Below are 14964 nucleotides of genomic sequence, written 5' to 3'. Positions count from 1 at the left end.
GGCTCTGCCAACTGTCAGCTGTGTGGCTTTGGGCAAGTCACTTAACTTCTCTGGGCCTCAGTTACCTCATCTGTAAAATGGGGATTAAGACTGTGAGCCCCCCATGGGACAACCTGATCACCTTGTATCTACCCCAGCGCTTAGAACAGTGCTTTGCACATAGTAAGTGCTTAATAAATGCCATCATTATTATTATTATTATTAAAACTGTGAGCCCCATGTGGGACAGGGACTATGTCCAACCTGAGTAACTTGTACCTGTCCCAGCATTTACTACAGTGCCTGGCACATAGTAAGAGCATAATAAATACCATTAAAAAACATTTTCTTTGGTGTGGACTGACACACAGGACTGTGTGACCTTTCCATTAGAAAGCTGCAATGGGTTCTATGCTCTTCAGGATCAATGGGAAAGTTCCAGTTGGGGAAAAATGCAGCAGTTTTTGAGTTCTCCGGGTCATGTTGGATGTAAACTTACTGCTTGGACTCCACTGACGAATCTGACCTTGACTGAGGGTAGGACTTAAGAGCTTCAAGGACTGCACAGTGGCTCCCAACCAGAAAGGACAGATATTTCTTCCTATGGGTCTTGAATTTGCCAGCAGTCCAGCCCACTCGCTCTACTGAGGAATTGAGAGCTTTAACCATGTATCCAGGTCAAGCCTGGTTCCCATTGAGACCCTCCAGAATTACTTGACCCCCTGAGAACATGGCGGAAAAGCTGCACATTTGCGAGCATGTGAGGACTCTTCGCTTCGGGTTATGGTCAGACTAGCCAGGAGGAGAATCAGGTAGATGCCCCTTGTCTAAGGGCAGCAGAAGGTCCTTTAAATTACCTCTCCTCCCTTCCCTTAACCTTAGGAACCCAGCAATAACCCTTGGCTATTTGCAGAGACTCTTTTTGATTCTGATTTGCTACAGTGCTATCCCTTTGGAAAATGATCCATCACTGGAAACTGCCCTCCCAGCTCCCATTACCCAGAAGCTCTTCCCAGTGTTCCTGGACAACTTGGAGGTGCTAGCCCCCTCCTTTCGTGGGTTCCCTTGCTCTCACTAGGTGGGCCACAACGAAATACTGGTTCTGTACTGTTCTGTGAGATGGTCACCTGGAGGGAGGGAGGCAGACCCGACGGGATTGCCCGTAAGCGGTTCCGATCCAATCTCAAGTAGATGAGGCTCCGGAGAGGCTTGAAGGTCAAAGGGTAGATGTTTCCATCATGTAAGTGGTTTCCCTCTACCTCTAGCGTTAGCAGCTTGAACAGTCCTAAAATCAGAGAATTCAGCGTGAGTCAAATGCACAAAGGAAGTTAAGAAGTCCACCCAGGAGGTGGATACAGTGCTATGCAAGGGCATTTTGTCAAAATACTTCTCACTTACTTGATTTCTCCGGGTAAATCCATCCATCTCACACGGATATCAGTTCTAAAACTGATCACGAATTGCAAATCTGGGGCTCAAAGATGAGATTTCTAAAGGTAAGATTGTATCAGAGGGCAAGAGTGTGGCTGAAAAGTCCAGGGCATGATCAATAGTCCCTTCCATACTGCCCTAATTGCAGCGCCTCCGACTCCTGCTACAATGATCTTCCCAGTGGCTCTGCTCTAAAAGAGCCATCTCAATCCTAATGACAACATACCAGGCTGGTCTGCATTCTGCGTTATTCTCTCCAAAAACTTCCAAGTTATGTCACACCATTTTAAGTTGGGTTTCACTGCATCTTTAAAATGCTACTTCTGCTCTCCTTGTCCTTGATTTCCCCTCATCAACTCACCATGCTTGGCTGTTCCGCTGTCATTCATTCTCACGTGTCCCACCCAGCTTCACTGGTGAACTGGTGAAACTGGTGTTTCTGTCTTTCCATGTGGTATTATCTATGGAACTGATGGAACTACTCAAGCGGTCGAAGAAAACTTTTTAGTCTGAATCTTAAGACCATGTTGGTGTCTATCCTGGCCTTTCAATCTCCCAGAGGACATGTTGGTTTTCATTTGGTTTCTACTTTGTTTAGCTTGGTGAAGTGGAGACACTGGGCTGTCCACCTAGCAGAATTCAATGTCAGCACTTAGCTCTCTGCCTAGTAGAATTCAATGTAGGCATTTAGTTCTATAACACCAGTTAAAATCTTTGGTTTCACATTGGGATTCCAGAGGACAGGCTCTCTCAAACCTCAAGTATTTTCAGGATAATAGTCCAGAGAGTTGGGCTGTTTCTACAAATAGTTTATAATAATTTTCATCTGTTCTAATACATGCATTTCCAGAGGACTGTCATCAGCATCAGAACCCCTACATAACCGATTCAAGGACCTTCAATGATGCTCAAAGCCTTTTGAGTTAGAATAATTTCCTGAAGGAAAGGAATGTTTTCTAACTTCAGCTTCCAGGTTCCTTGTGGCATTCTCAAGCACGGCTGCAAAGAATAGGCTGAATATGATTGGATCTATTCCACATCTCTGCTTTACTATTCTGGTGTTGGGGAAAGTGCCACAGTAAGCACCTATGTTTCTGACATGTCTGGTCATCAAAAGTTAGGTTAGCATCGTGATGAGGTATTTATTGAGTGCTTACTGTGTGCAGAGCATTGTACTAAGAGCTTGATAAAGTACAATACAACAGAATTGGTAGACAAATTCACTGTCCGCAACCAACTTACAGTCTAGTTTAGTAGGTATGACAGAGGAGGTCAAATGAGGGTGCCAAACACTTCTGAAAATCTGTGAGGCCAGTATTATTTCTTGTATTGACAACACAGTTGTTAAAAGTCATGCTGATAGTCTGGAAGTGCAATCTATAATAGCTGGATCAGAACTCTAGTTGGGATCATCTGGTTAAGATCAAGCAGTTAATACAGTGCCCTGCACACAGTGAGCCCTCAATAAATATGACTGATCATGCCAACAAGATGTCGTGGCGGTTTTCACATTCATCTTTCTCATCTGTCTTTTGGAAGATGATGATGATGACAGAGCTCAGTAAATATGCCAGCGAGCTTCATGACTGTGGTGCTGGTTTATGAAAATTTGGAGCAAAGGTTAGGTTCTTGTAAGTTGCCCTGTTCTCTGTTCTTTATAGGGCTTCATCCTTGACAATCAATCAATCGTATTTATTGAGCGCTTACTATGTGCAGAGCACTGTACTAAGCGCTTGGGAAGTACAAATTGGCATCACATAGAGACAGTCCCTACCCAACAGTGGGCTCACAGTCTAAAAGGGGGAGACAGAGAACAGAACCAAACATACCAACAAAATAAAATAAGTAGGATAGAAATGTACAAGTAAAATAAATAAATAAATAGAGTAATAAATATGTACAACCATATATACATATATACAGGTGCTGTGGGGAAGGGAAGGAGGTAAGATGGGGGGATGGAGAGGGGGACGAGGGGGGAGAGAAAAGAAGGGGCTCAGTCTGGGAAGGCCTCCTGGAGGAGGTGAGCTCTCAGCAGGGCCTTGAAGGGAGGAAGAGAGCTAGCTTGGCGGATGGGCAGAGGGAGGGCATTCCAGGCCCAGGGGATGACATGGGCCGGGGGTCGATGGCGGAACAGGCGAGAGCGAGGTACAGTGAGGAGATTAGTGGTGGAGGAGCGGAGGGTGCGGGCTGGGCAGTAGAAGGAGAGAAGGGAGGTGAGGTAGGAGGGGGCGAGGTGATGGACAGCCTTGAAGCCCAGGGTGAGGAGTTTCTGCCTGATGCGCAGATTGATCGGTAGCCATTGGAGGTTTTTGAGGAGGGGAGTAATATGTCCAGAGCGTTTCTGGACAAAGATAATCCGGGCAGCAGCATGAAGTATTGACAGTGGAGGTATGAGAACTCTACAGGACTTGCTCCTGGTGGAGGGTTGAGGAGCCCAGTTTCCTCCAGGGTATTGATGTTTGCTTTGCAGCACTGGCAGTATTGTTAAATAGAATTCACCATCTTTGAGTCTGTCAGGATCCAGTTTTACCTGATGGGATTCAATCTCCTCCAGAAGCCACCCCACCTGCCATTTCAGCACTTCTGGGCCACCTAAGCCCTTAAATACACACAGCCCTCCCTTAGCAGTCATGTAAAATCTTTCTAACCTACTTCCGCCTCTCTGTAATCAGCGTGTCTCCCTAGCTACACTGTAAATTGTTTGAGAGAAGAAATCATGTCTAGTAATTCCAGTGGGCTGCCCCAAGGGCTTTTAGCTCCACAGACAGAGCAAGGTGTTCTGTAGCATCGTACTCTCTCAAGTGCTTAGTACAGTGCTCTGCACATAGTAAGCATCCAATAAATACCACTGATGGACTGATTGATATCCCCCGGGGCCCTGTCACGTGTGACAGAAGCAAGGAAGCTTGGGTTCCACTAACAATCAATGTTTTCGCTCCTTCTCTGGACCGCAACGTCCTCTGGGAGTGGAGGGGTGACCGAGGATGGAGTGGAAAAGATCAGTGCATTACCAATGGGGAAGGGAAGTAGGATGACACTGAGCATGTGCCAGGAACTGAGAGAGAACAGAAACTTCTCCTGCTAAGCTCAAGCTCAGGCCAGGTCTTCACGGCTCCAACCACCGCTAAAAGAAGTGCCGCTGTCTTCTCTGGCAGCCGTCGGTTGTCTCCTGTCCAGCGAAGTCTTGGCTGTGAGCTGAATGACTCCTATACATGCCCATTTTATCTTGAATATAGTCAGGATGCTTTACTGCTACAAGCTACCAGATGCTAAACAAGGAGAACAAGCAATGTTGGCCCAGACTTCCCTTCTTCCACCTCTTCATATTGGCCTTCCTGGATCTGAGCAGCCAGGCAACTCCAGAAATCTTATCTGATCATCTTTTATCTACACCAATTCTTAGAACAAGGTTTAACACTTCATTCACTCAGTCTGATTTATTGAGCACTTACTCCGTGCAAACACCTAGTAAATGCTTAACAAATACTATTATTGTCGTCGTTATTATTGGTATTATTATTTTTTCCCTTCACTTCCTCATCTTAGATGGTGTTCTATTGGGTCCTAGTTGCAAAGTTGTTTGCCTGTCACCTTGCAAGAGGCTGAATGCCTCTTATTTCTCTGGGTGAACAGAAAAGGAAGCCTTTCAGGGTGAAGTGTACTTTAGAAGTGCAATGATAATAATCATAATAATTTTGGTATTTGTTAAATGCTTACCAGGTGCCTAGCACTGTTCTACGTGCTGGGGTAGATACAAGGTTATCAGTTTGGACGCAGTCCCTGTCCCACTTGGGACTCACAGTTTAGGTAGAAGGGAGTAGGATTTAATCCCCCAATTCTACAGATGAGGAATCTGAGGCATAGAGACATGAAGTGACTTGCCCAAAGTCACACAGCAGACAAGTTGTTGAGCCATTATTAGAACCTATGTCCTCTGACACCCAGGCCCCTGCTCTTTCCACTAGGTGACAATGCTTCTCTATGGCTTTGGGCATTTAAGATCAAGTTGTTTAAAATTTACACAATGGGGAGGAGATAACAAAACCCCAGGACCTAAGGAGAGGGAGAGCAACACTCAGCAAGTCGACTGAGTTGGGTTTTGCACATTGTTTTCTCTCAGGAGGAGTATCTTGGGCTAACCAAGAGCTTGATTATATAAATTGAGATATAACACACTATAGGAAAGAGGAAAAGGCATTAGCGTGACAGACTTAGGGGCAGACTAGAAACGTCATGGAGGTCGGACATGGCCTGGGAAGGCTGGGTCTGTGGCACTAAGGTGGAACATTGGGAACCTTTCTTCCAGTCTTCTCCTCTCTCATCCTAAGGAGGGGACACGGAACCACACGTTTGGTTCCATGTAAGGTCTTACCCCGGAAACTCTGCCGTAGTAGGCCCTGGAGGTCATTGTCATTCAATTTTAACTCTTGGAGCGATGACGGTAAGGAAGGGATCCTGACCAGAGAATTCCCATCCAGATTCAGCCGCTTCAGTTTGGTTAGGTTCTAAAGAGAAGGCATTGATTGTGTTCAGTATGTGATATTGGCATTTGACATATCTCTTTCTCATTTTATCCCAGAGCTTGAATCAATCAATCAATCAATCGTATTTATTGAGCGCTTACTGTGTGCAGAGCACTGAACTAAACGCTTGGGAAGTACAAGTTGGCAACACATTAAAGCATTCCTTAGACCTCAACTGTTTAAGCTTGACCCCTGCTTTATCTTACGCACTTGCGTCCTTATTTCCTTGATACCTTATTTTCTAAACACTGAGGCCACGGCATGTTTGTCTCTATCTCGACACTCACTAGGTTCCCTTATCTGTAATATATTTTAGCACCTCTCACCTGTTAGGTTCTGAGCTCCTTGACGGGAGGGATCGTTCCTACTATTCTAAAGTACTCTCCCAAAGCATGGCCTAGTGAATAGAGCACAAGCCTGGGAATCAGAGGACCTGGGTTCTAGTGCCAGCTCCACCATTTGCCTGCTGTGTGACCTTGGGAAAGCCACTTAACCTCTCTGTGCCTCAGTTACCTCATCTGTAAAATGGGGATTAAGACTGTGAGCCCCATGTGGGACAGGGACTGTATCCAACCTGATTAGCTTGTATCTACCCCAGCACTTAGAACAGAGCTTGACACATAATGAGCGCTTAATAAATACCATTATTATTATAATTATGTGCTTGGAACAGTGCTCCACATGGATTAAGTACTCAATCAGTACTATTGATTGTTAGATATAGAAGAGCAGAGGGTTGAGGCCCAGATAATCTGACACAACATTAGAGTTGAGGATGGCAAGGCCTTGACTCTGTGGCCCCAACTCTGGCCACGAGAAGCCCTCCATCCTAGAATCCCTCCAGGACTCCTTCGATTGCTCAGTCTGTCTGGAAAGGTTTCTGTCAGAGTGTTTCGTTCCTACTCCTGCAGCCAGTATTATTCTCTCCTCTTTCCTCTGAAGATAATAATAATGATGGCATTTATTAAGCACTTACTATGTGCAAAGCACTGTTTTAAGCACTGGGGAGGTTACAAGGTGATCAGGTTGTCCCATGGGGGGCTCACGGTCTTAAGCCCCATTTTACAGATGAGGTAACTGAGGCCCAGAGAACGTAAGTGTCTTGCCCAAAGTCACACAGCTGACAGTAGGCAGAGCCGGAATTTGAACCCATGACCTCTGACTCCAAAGCTCGGGCTTTTTCCACTGAGCCACTTCTTGGGAACAGACGTCGCTCTGTCCCTCTCGGTCTTCCTCGTCTGCATCACAGCAGGGGTTACACCAATTCTGAATAACAGATTTATACAGGGGTTTCAGGGTGGCCGAGTGGTCTAAGACATTGCGTTCAGGTTGTAGTCTCCTCTGGAGGTTTAGGTTCACATCCCGCTCCAGGCAACATCTTCCTTCCCCTTGTAGACTGTAAGCTTGTTGTAGGCAGAGAATGCCTGTTTCTTGTTATATCGTACTCTCCCAAGTGCTTAGTACAGTGCTCTGCACAAAGTAGACACTCAATAAATGTGATTGACTGACTGGCTCTCTGCTCCTCTTACTTCCCAAGTCCATCCCTCTGCTTCCCCTCCCTGTCTCTCTGCGGTCGATCATTCATTTTGCAAAAACAAACAGCAGACAGCACAGGCTGGCCGGCTGGAATGATGGGAGTTTCCCGTGGGGAATGACAGATCAGCCTCGGTCCCGAGGCTACGGGACTGAAAATCTAGGAGGAGGGGTTGATCGGAATGCTGGCGGTTTCCGTAGCTCCACTTTCCGGATCTCATCCCTGTCAGGCTTGGTCTTCCTGGGGCACAGGGGGCAATGAGCAAGCGGGGGTGGGGGTGGGGGGCAGGGGTGCACCCTGCCAAGTTCATGCACTGTTTTGTGGTGAGCAGGACCCCTTGATGGCCAAGGTGACCATAGCCTAGTGACAAGGCTGGGTCTTTAGCGTCAAATCCCTGATGGGCAGTTGTCTCGGGAGTCTCCGGAATCTTTTCTGACCATATTAGCCCAGCATTTTTTCAGGATTCCCACTGGGCCTGTCTGCCTCAGGGCTCACCCTATGTCGTGCTTTGATCAGAAACATTCATCACTGATGGACACAGCCCCAGCAAGCAGAAACAGGACTGGACCCCAGATATCCCGCTCCCACAGCAGTGCTCTTTCCATTGGACTGACAGCAGCAATGACCGGCTTTGGGAACCAGGATATCTCTTCCGGGATCACGGGGACAGGCTGATGATGTGAGCATCAAGTCCTCTGTGACCCAGGCAGTTCAGGAATGACTGAAACGTTTTTCCACAGTGAGGAGAATCCTTCAGAGAGGGGAGAATGATAGGAAATAAACTTAAGGAGCACTTCTCCCTGTTTTCCTCTGGGAAGTGGAATTCTCTTGGGCAAATCATTCATGTCCAGAGATGGTGTCCGCCTCTGTCCCTGGCTTAGAAAGGTTGGAAGAGTCATTCCCCTTAAGACTCCCTGAGCCTCAGTCTCACCCCTCCAGCTATTTGTTAAACCCTTACTATGTGCCAAGCACTGAACTAAGTACTGGGGTAGATAGAAGATAATCAGTTTCTACACTCCCCCCATCTTCAAAGCCTTATTAAAAATTACATCTCCTCCAAGAGTTCTTCCCCAAATAAGCTCTCATTTCCCCTACTCCGTCTCCCTTCTATGTCACCCTTGCACTTTGATTTGTACCCTTTATTCACCACATCCTCTTCCCCACAACACTTAAGTACATATCCATAATTTATTTAATTGTCTCCTCCTCTAGACTTTAAGCTTCCTTTGGACAGGGAACGTGTCTACCAACTATTTTGTTGTACTCGCCCTAGTGCTCAGTTCAATGCTGTCCATACAGTAAGCTCTCAGTAAATATGAGTGATTGATTGATTGGACACAGATCCACGTGGGGATCAGGGTTTAAGTAGGAGGGACAACAGCGTTTCACCTCCCTTTTGCAGATGAGGAAACTGAGGCACAGAGAACTTAAGTTACTTGCCCAAGGTCACAAAGCAGACAAGTGAAGCAGAAGAAGAAGCTGAAGTGAAGCAGAAGTGAAGAAGTGAAGCAGAAGCTGCTTAGAGAAGCAGCGTGGCTCAGTGGAAAGAGCACGGGCTTTGGAGTCAGAGGTCATGGGTTCGAATCCCGGCTCCGCCAATTGTCAGCTGGGTGACTTTGGGCAAGTCACTTCACTTCTCTGTGCCTCAGTTCCCTCATCTGTAAAATGGGGATTAAGACTGTGAGCCCCCCGTGGGACAACCTGATCACCTTGTAACCTCCCCAGCGCTTAGAACAGTGCTTTGCACATAGTAAGTGCTTAATAAATGCTTATTATTATTATTATTATTATTATTATTATTATTATTATTATTATTATTAAGTGACAGAGCCGGCTGTCTGATGGATCTGTCACATGTGACTGAGCTAACGTCTCCAGAGTGTGCTGGGAATCATTTTCTCTCTAGACTAGAAGTTCGGTGTGGGCAGTGAATGTGTCTGTTTATTGTTATATTGTACTCTCCCAAGCGCTTAGTACAGTGTTTTACACACAGTCAGGGTGCAGTAAATACGACTGAATGAATTTGCCGCCCAAACCCTCAGGAGGACTCCCAGGGAAGCAGGATCCAGCAGTGGAGAAAGTGGTGGAGCTCCTACTGCCGTGGCAAGAAAAGGGTTCCCTGCAGCCAGCTGGGGAACACAGTCGCCTCATAAACATCATCATCATCATCGTATTTATTGAGCACTTACTATGTGCAGAGCACTGTACTAAGCACTTGGGAAGTACAAATTGGCAACATATAGAGACAGTCCCTACCCAACAGTGAACTCACAGACTAAAAGGGGGAGACAGAGAACAAAACCAAACATACTAACAAAATAAAATAAAATAAATAGAATAGATAAACAGCAGAAAGGAAACCATAAACCAGCCCAGAGTTCTGTGGGTGAAATCAACAGCATTCTTCTTTTCTTGCCTACCCTTGCCTCGCATTGTCTGCTCTTCATAACTCTCCATCCGCCAACAACTGGCCCTGGCCTGCTAATGGGCATGCACGCTCCGAACCCCGCACACCCAAATGCAGCCTCTCTGGGGCTCTGCCATCCTGGGAAGGGAGGGAGGAGCTGCAGGGGACAGGTACCTTGAAAGCATCAGGGTGCAGCCCTTGGGAGTCCAATTTGTTTTTACTGAGGTCCAGCCACTCCAGGTTGGGCAGGCCAGAGAAGGCGTCTGCCGGGATCTTCGCAATCTCATTCTCTGCAAGTAGAAAACCAAGGGGTAGAAAGTCAGTTGATGAAACGCGGGCATTTGCCTCTCCTGATGCTTAATACGCTCTATCCTAATCATTCCTATCGGGAGAGTCATGGTTGGGGCGGGGGGGGGGGGGGGGGGGGAAACATTCCCTTTTCCCTTTTCCACTCCCAATTCTCCACTGGTAGGTTGGAAAAGGGGGCCGCTCGCCTCTCACTTTTCATCCGAATTGCACAGTTCGCTTTCCCCATGAGCGGTTTCCGAAGCTGGAAGGACTCCAGAAATTCAGCGCTGAGCTGGATGGGTTGGCACATACACATGTGTCTAGGGGCGGGTGTGCTGACGGCGTGGCCGCTCGCCATGCTACCCGCCCCGCTGCCCACTGCACTGCCGGCCGCAATGCCCGCCCCGCTGCCCCCCACGCTGCCTATTGGCAGTAGCCCAGAGGCCCTCTCCCACCTAGTCTCAGCCAATCATTCAGTCAGTCAGTCAATCGTATTCATTCATTCATTCACTCAATCGTATTTATTGAGCGCTTACTGTGTGCACAGCACTGGACTAAGCACTTGGGAAGTACAAGTCGGCAACATAGACTGTCCCTACCCAACAATGGGCTCACAATTCATTCCTTCATTCAATCGTATTTATTGAGCACTTACTGTGTGCAGAGCACTGGATTAAACACTTGGGAAGTACAAGTCGGCAACATATAGAGATGGTCCCTACACAACAATGGGCTCACAATTCATTCATTCATTCATTCAATCGTATTTATTGAGTGCTTACTGTGTGCACAGCACTGGGTTAAGCGCTTGGGAAGTACAAGTCGGCAACATATAGAGACGGTCCCTACCCACCAACGGGCTCACAGTCTAGAAGGGGGAGAGAGACAACAAAACAAAACATGGAGACAGGTGTCAAAATTGTCAGAACAAATAGAATTATAGCTATATGCACCTCATTAACAAAATAAATAGAATAATAAATATGTACAAGTAAAATAGAGTAATAAATCTGTACAAACATATATACAGGTGCTGTGGGGAAGGGAAGGAGGTAGGGCAGGGGGGATGGGGAGGAGGAGAGGAAAAAGGGAGCTCAGTCTGGGAAGGCCTCCTGGAGGAGGTGAGCTCTCAGTAGGGCTTTGAAGGGAGGAAGAGGGCTAGTTTAGCAGATGTGTGGAGGGAGGACATTCCGGGCCAGGGGGAGGACGTGGGCCGGGGGTTGATGGCGGGACAGGCGAGAACGAGGTACAGTGAGGAGGTTAGTGGCAGAGGAGCGGAGGGTGCGGGCTGGGCTGCAGAAGGAGAGAAAGGAGATGAGGTAGGAGGGGGCGAGGGGATGGACAGCCTTGAAGCCGAGAGTGAGGAGTTTTTGCTTGATACGTAGGTTGACTGGCAGCCACTGGAGATTTTTGAGGAGGGGAGTGACATGCCCAGAGCGTTTCTGTACAGAGATAATCCGGGTAGCAGAGTGAAGTATAGACTAAAGCGGGGAGAGACAGGAGGATGGGAGATTAGAGAGGAGGCTGATGCAGTAATCCAGTCGGGATAGGATGAGAGGTTGAACCAGCAAGGTAGTGGAGAGGAAAGGGCGGATCTTGGTATTTACTAAGCACTTACTGTGTGCAGAGCACTGTACTAAGCACTTGGGAGAGTACAATACAACAATAGAACAGACACATTCCCTGCCCACAACGAGCTTAGAGTCTAGAGGGGGAGACGGACATTAATAGAAATAAATGAATCACAGCTATGTACATAAGTACTGTGGGGCTGGGAGGGGGACTCGGTTGGCTGCCGCTGCCAGGAGTTACCTTCTCTGGGGGCATGTGGTGGATAGGGTCAAGGAGTGGCATTCAGAGGCCGAGTTATGGGAATGGTTGAGGAAATGGGACTTGGGAGAGTGGGCATGAGTGCATGAGAAGCAGTGTTGCCTAGTGGGTATAGGCCTGGGAGTTAGAAGGACCAAGGTTCTAATCCTGGCTTTGCTGTGTGTCCTTGAGCAAGTCACTTCACTTCACTGGGCCTCTATTACCTCATCTAGAGAAGCAGAGTGGTTCAGTGGAAAGAGCCCGGGCTTTGGAGTCAGAGGTCATGGGTTCGAATCCCGGCTCTGCCAACTGTCAGCTGTGTGACTTTGGGCAAGTCACTTCACTTCTCTGGGCCTCAGTTACCTCATCTGGAAAATGGGGATGAAGACTGTGAGCTCCCCGTGGGACAACCTGATCACCTTGTATCCCCCCCCAGGGCTTAGAACAGTGCTTTGCACATAGTAAGCACTTAATAAATGGCATCATTATTATTATTATTATCTATAAAATGGGGACACTCTAGACAAGTAAGATCATAGTGGGCAGGGAATGTGTCCATTATATGGGTTATATTGTGCTATCCCAAGTACTTAGTACAGTGCTCTGAACACAGTAAGCGCTCAATAAATACAATTGACTGACTGGCTGACTGGTTGTGGGACATGGGCTAGACTCCAACCTGATTACCTTGAATCTACCCCAGGGTGGGTTGTGCCTGGAACATAGTAAGTGCTTAACGAATACCATTAAAAAAAAATGTGCATCGGGATCTGGTCAGGAGCAGAAATTCAACTTGTTCATAGGCTGGGACGGCTGGCAAAACCATGCGACCCTCTGCTAATCTCCAAAGCCGCATGTGAAGCAGCATGGCCTAGTGGATAGAGCAAGGGCCTCAGAAGGACCTGGGTTCTAATCCAGACTCCACCTGGTCTGCTGTGTGACCTTGGGAAAGTCACTTCACTTAGAAGCAGTGTGGCTCAGTGGAAAGAGCCCGGGCTTTGGAGTCAGAGGTCATGGGTTCAAATCAATCAATCAATCAGTCAATCATATTTATTGAGCGCTTACTGTGTGCAGAGCACTGTACTAAGCGCTTGGGAAGTACAAGTTGGCAACATATAGAGACAGTCCCTACCCAACAGTGGGCTCCTTGTCAGCTGTATGACTTTGGGCAAGTCACTTCACTTCTCTGCGCCTCAGTTACCTCATCTGTAAAATGGGGATTAAGACTGTGAGCCCCCTGTGGGACAACCTGATCACCTTGTAACCTCCCCAGAGCTTAGAACAGTGCTTTGCATATAGTAAACGCTTAATAAATGCCATTATTATTATACTATTATTCTCTGGGCCCCAGTTACCTCATCTGTAAAATGGGGATTAAGCCCTTTGTGGGGCAGGGACTGCATCCAACCTGATTAGCATGTATCTACCCAACTCTTAGAACGTGTTTGACACACAGTAAGCCTTTAACAAACACCATCATCATCATCAAAGCTTCTTTCTCCAAAGAGCCTCTCACTTTCTATTCTAACACTGATCTTGGCTCCGGGACAAATGTCCACGGGACTCCTTCTGGGCTTTCTTCCTTGGACAGCCTTTTGTCATTTGTAGCACTAGGCTGGCTAGGGGTTGGTACTGTCAAGAGGGTGGAGTCTCCATGTGAATTTAATAAGCATGTCAGCCACCCAGGAGCAGCCACTGGTGAAAGTAATTGTATGTCATCATCAGAAATATAATGCCCTCCCGTACCTCACCCCCATTTCTCCACTACCTTCCCGACTTCTCCGGAGAGATCTGTGTTGCAATTTGCTCTAAGTAAGGGTGTGGGGAATCCAGCTGTAATTCAGGCCCTGTAACCCTTTGGAGGCTGTTGTCCCACGTTCCCGTGCAGATGGTTGGAAAGCAGGGAGAGCCTGGGGCTGACGGCTGTTCCAAGATCCATCCCGGTCCCGGGAGACGGGATGCAAAACAACAGATGTTGGAAAGTCTCAGACCCACCTCAGGTCAACCGAGGTCTGGGGAAGACAGGGATACAGCAGCATGAAAGCCCTTTTGTCTCCTTGGATTCCAGCCCATGAGGCGCCAACTCAGATCTCAGAAGCGGCATGGCCTAATGGAGAGAGTATGGGCTTGGAAGTCCGACGGACCTGGGTTCTAATCCTGGCTCTGCCAACTGCTTGCTGTGTGAACTTGGGCAAGTGACTTAACTTCTCTGTGCCTCAAATCAGCTCACCCCACCCTAACTCACTTCACTAATCTCCTGCTACAGCCCAGTCCACACACTCCATTCCTCTGGTGCCATCTTACTCACTCCTCAATCTCATCTATCTGCCCACCGTCCCCTTTCCCGTGTCCTCCCCCAGCCTAGAACTCCCTCCTCCTCCATATATACCACACTACCATTCTCTCCACCTTCAAAGTATTATTAAAATCATACCTCCTCCAAGAGGTCTTCCCCCCATTAAGCCCTCTTCTCCTCAGCTCACTCTGCATCACCTATGCACCTCAACCTGTGACCTTTGGACACTTGATATTCTCCCCGCCCCCAGCTCCACAGCACTTATTTGCACTTTAAATTATATATTATGAATTACTTATTCATATTAATGTCTGTCTCCCACTCTAGACTGCTAATTGTGTTGTATTGTACTCTTCCAAGCAGTTAGTATAGTGCTCTGCACAAAATAAGTGCTCAATAAATACCACTGATTGATGGAATAAAATGGGAATTAAATCCTTCTCCCACCTACTGAGACTGTGAGCCCCATGCAGGACAGAGACTGTGTCTGACCTAGTTAATTTGTACCTACCCTGGTGCTTAGAACAGCGTTTGACACATAGTAAGTGCTTAACAAATACCATAAAAAACCTGAGCAAGCTAATACCTTACCCCTTTTTTCCAAGGTGTCTTTCAAAGTTCCCCTGACCCTCCCTTCGACAAAGGTTCATGTCCAATGGATCCATTCTTAGGTCAATCAATCAATCAATCAATC

General features: G+C 47.4%; 1 protein-coding gene across 1 annotated transcript in view; it reads right to left on the bottom strand.

The window, feature by feature from the left end:
- Window positions 1-14964, bottom strand: part of LOC119930127 (extracellular matrix protein 2-like) — a 43865-nt gene that overhangs the window by 16717 nt on the left and 12184 nt on the right. Inside the window, exons 5-7 of the mRNA XM_038748627.1 lie at window positions 10052-10167; window positions 5786-5918; window positions 1107-1264 (exon numbers count right to left, since the gene is read on the bottom strand). Coding sequence (XP_038604555.1) covers window positions 1107-1264; window positions 5786-5918; window positions 10052-10167 — 407 coding nt within the window. The remainder of the gene's footprint in view (window positions 1-1106; window positions 1265-5785; window positions 5919-10051; window positions 10168-14964) is intronic.

This window comes from Tachyglossus aculeatus, chromosome 6 (genome assembly GCF_015852505.1).
Source record: "Tachyglossus aculeatus isolate mTacAcu1 chromosome 6, mTacAcu1.pri, whole genome shotgun sequence".
NCBI classification, from domain to species: domain Eukaryota; kingdom Metazoa; phylum Chordata; class Mammalia; order Monotremata; family Tachyglossidae; genus Tachyglossus; species Tachyglossus aculeatus.
This window is presented reverse-complemented; position numbering and strand designations above follow the sequence as displayed.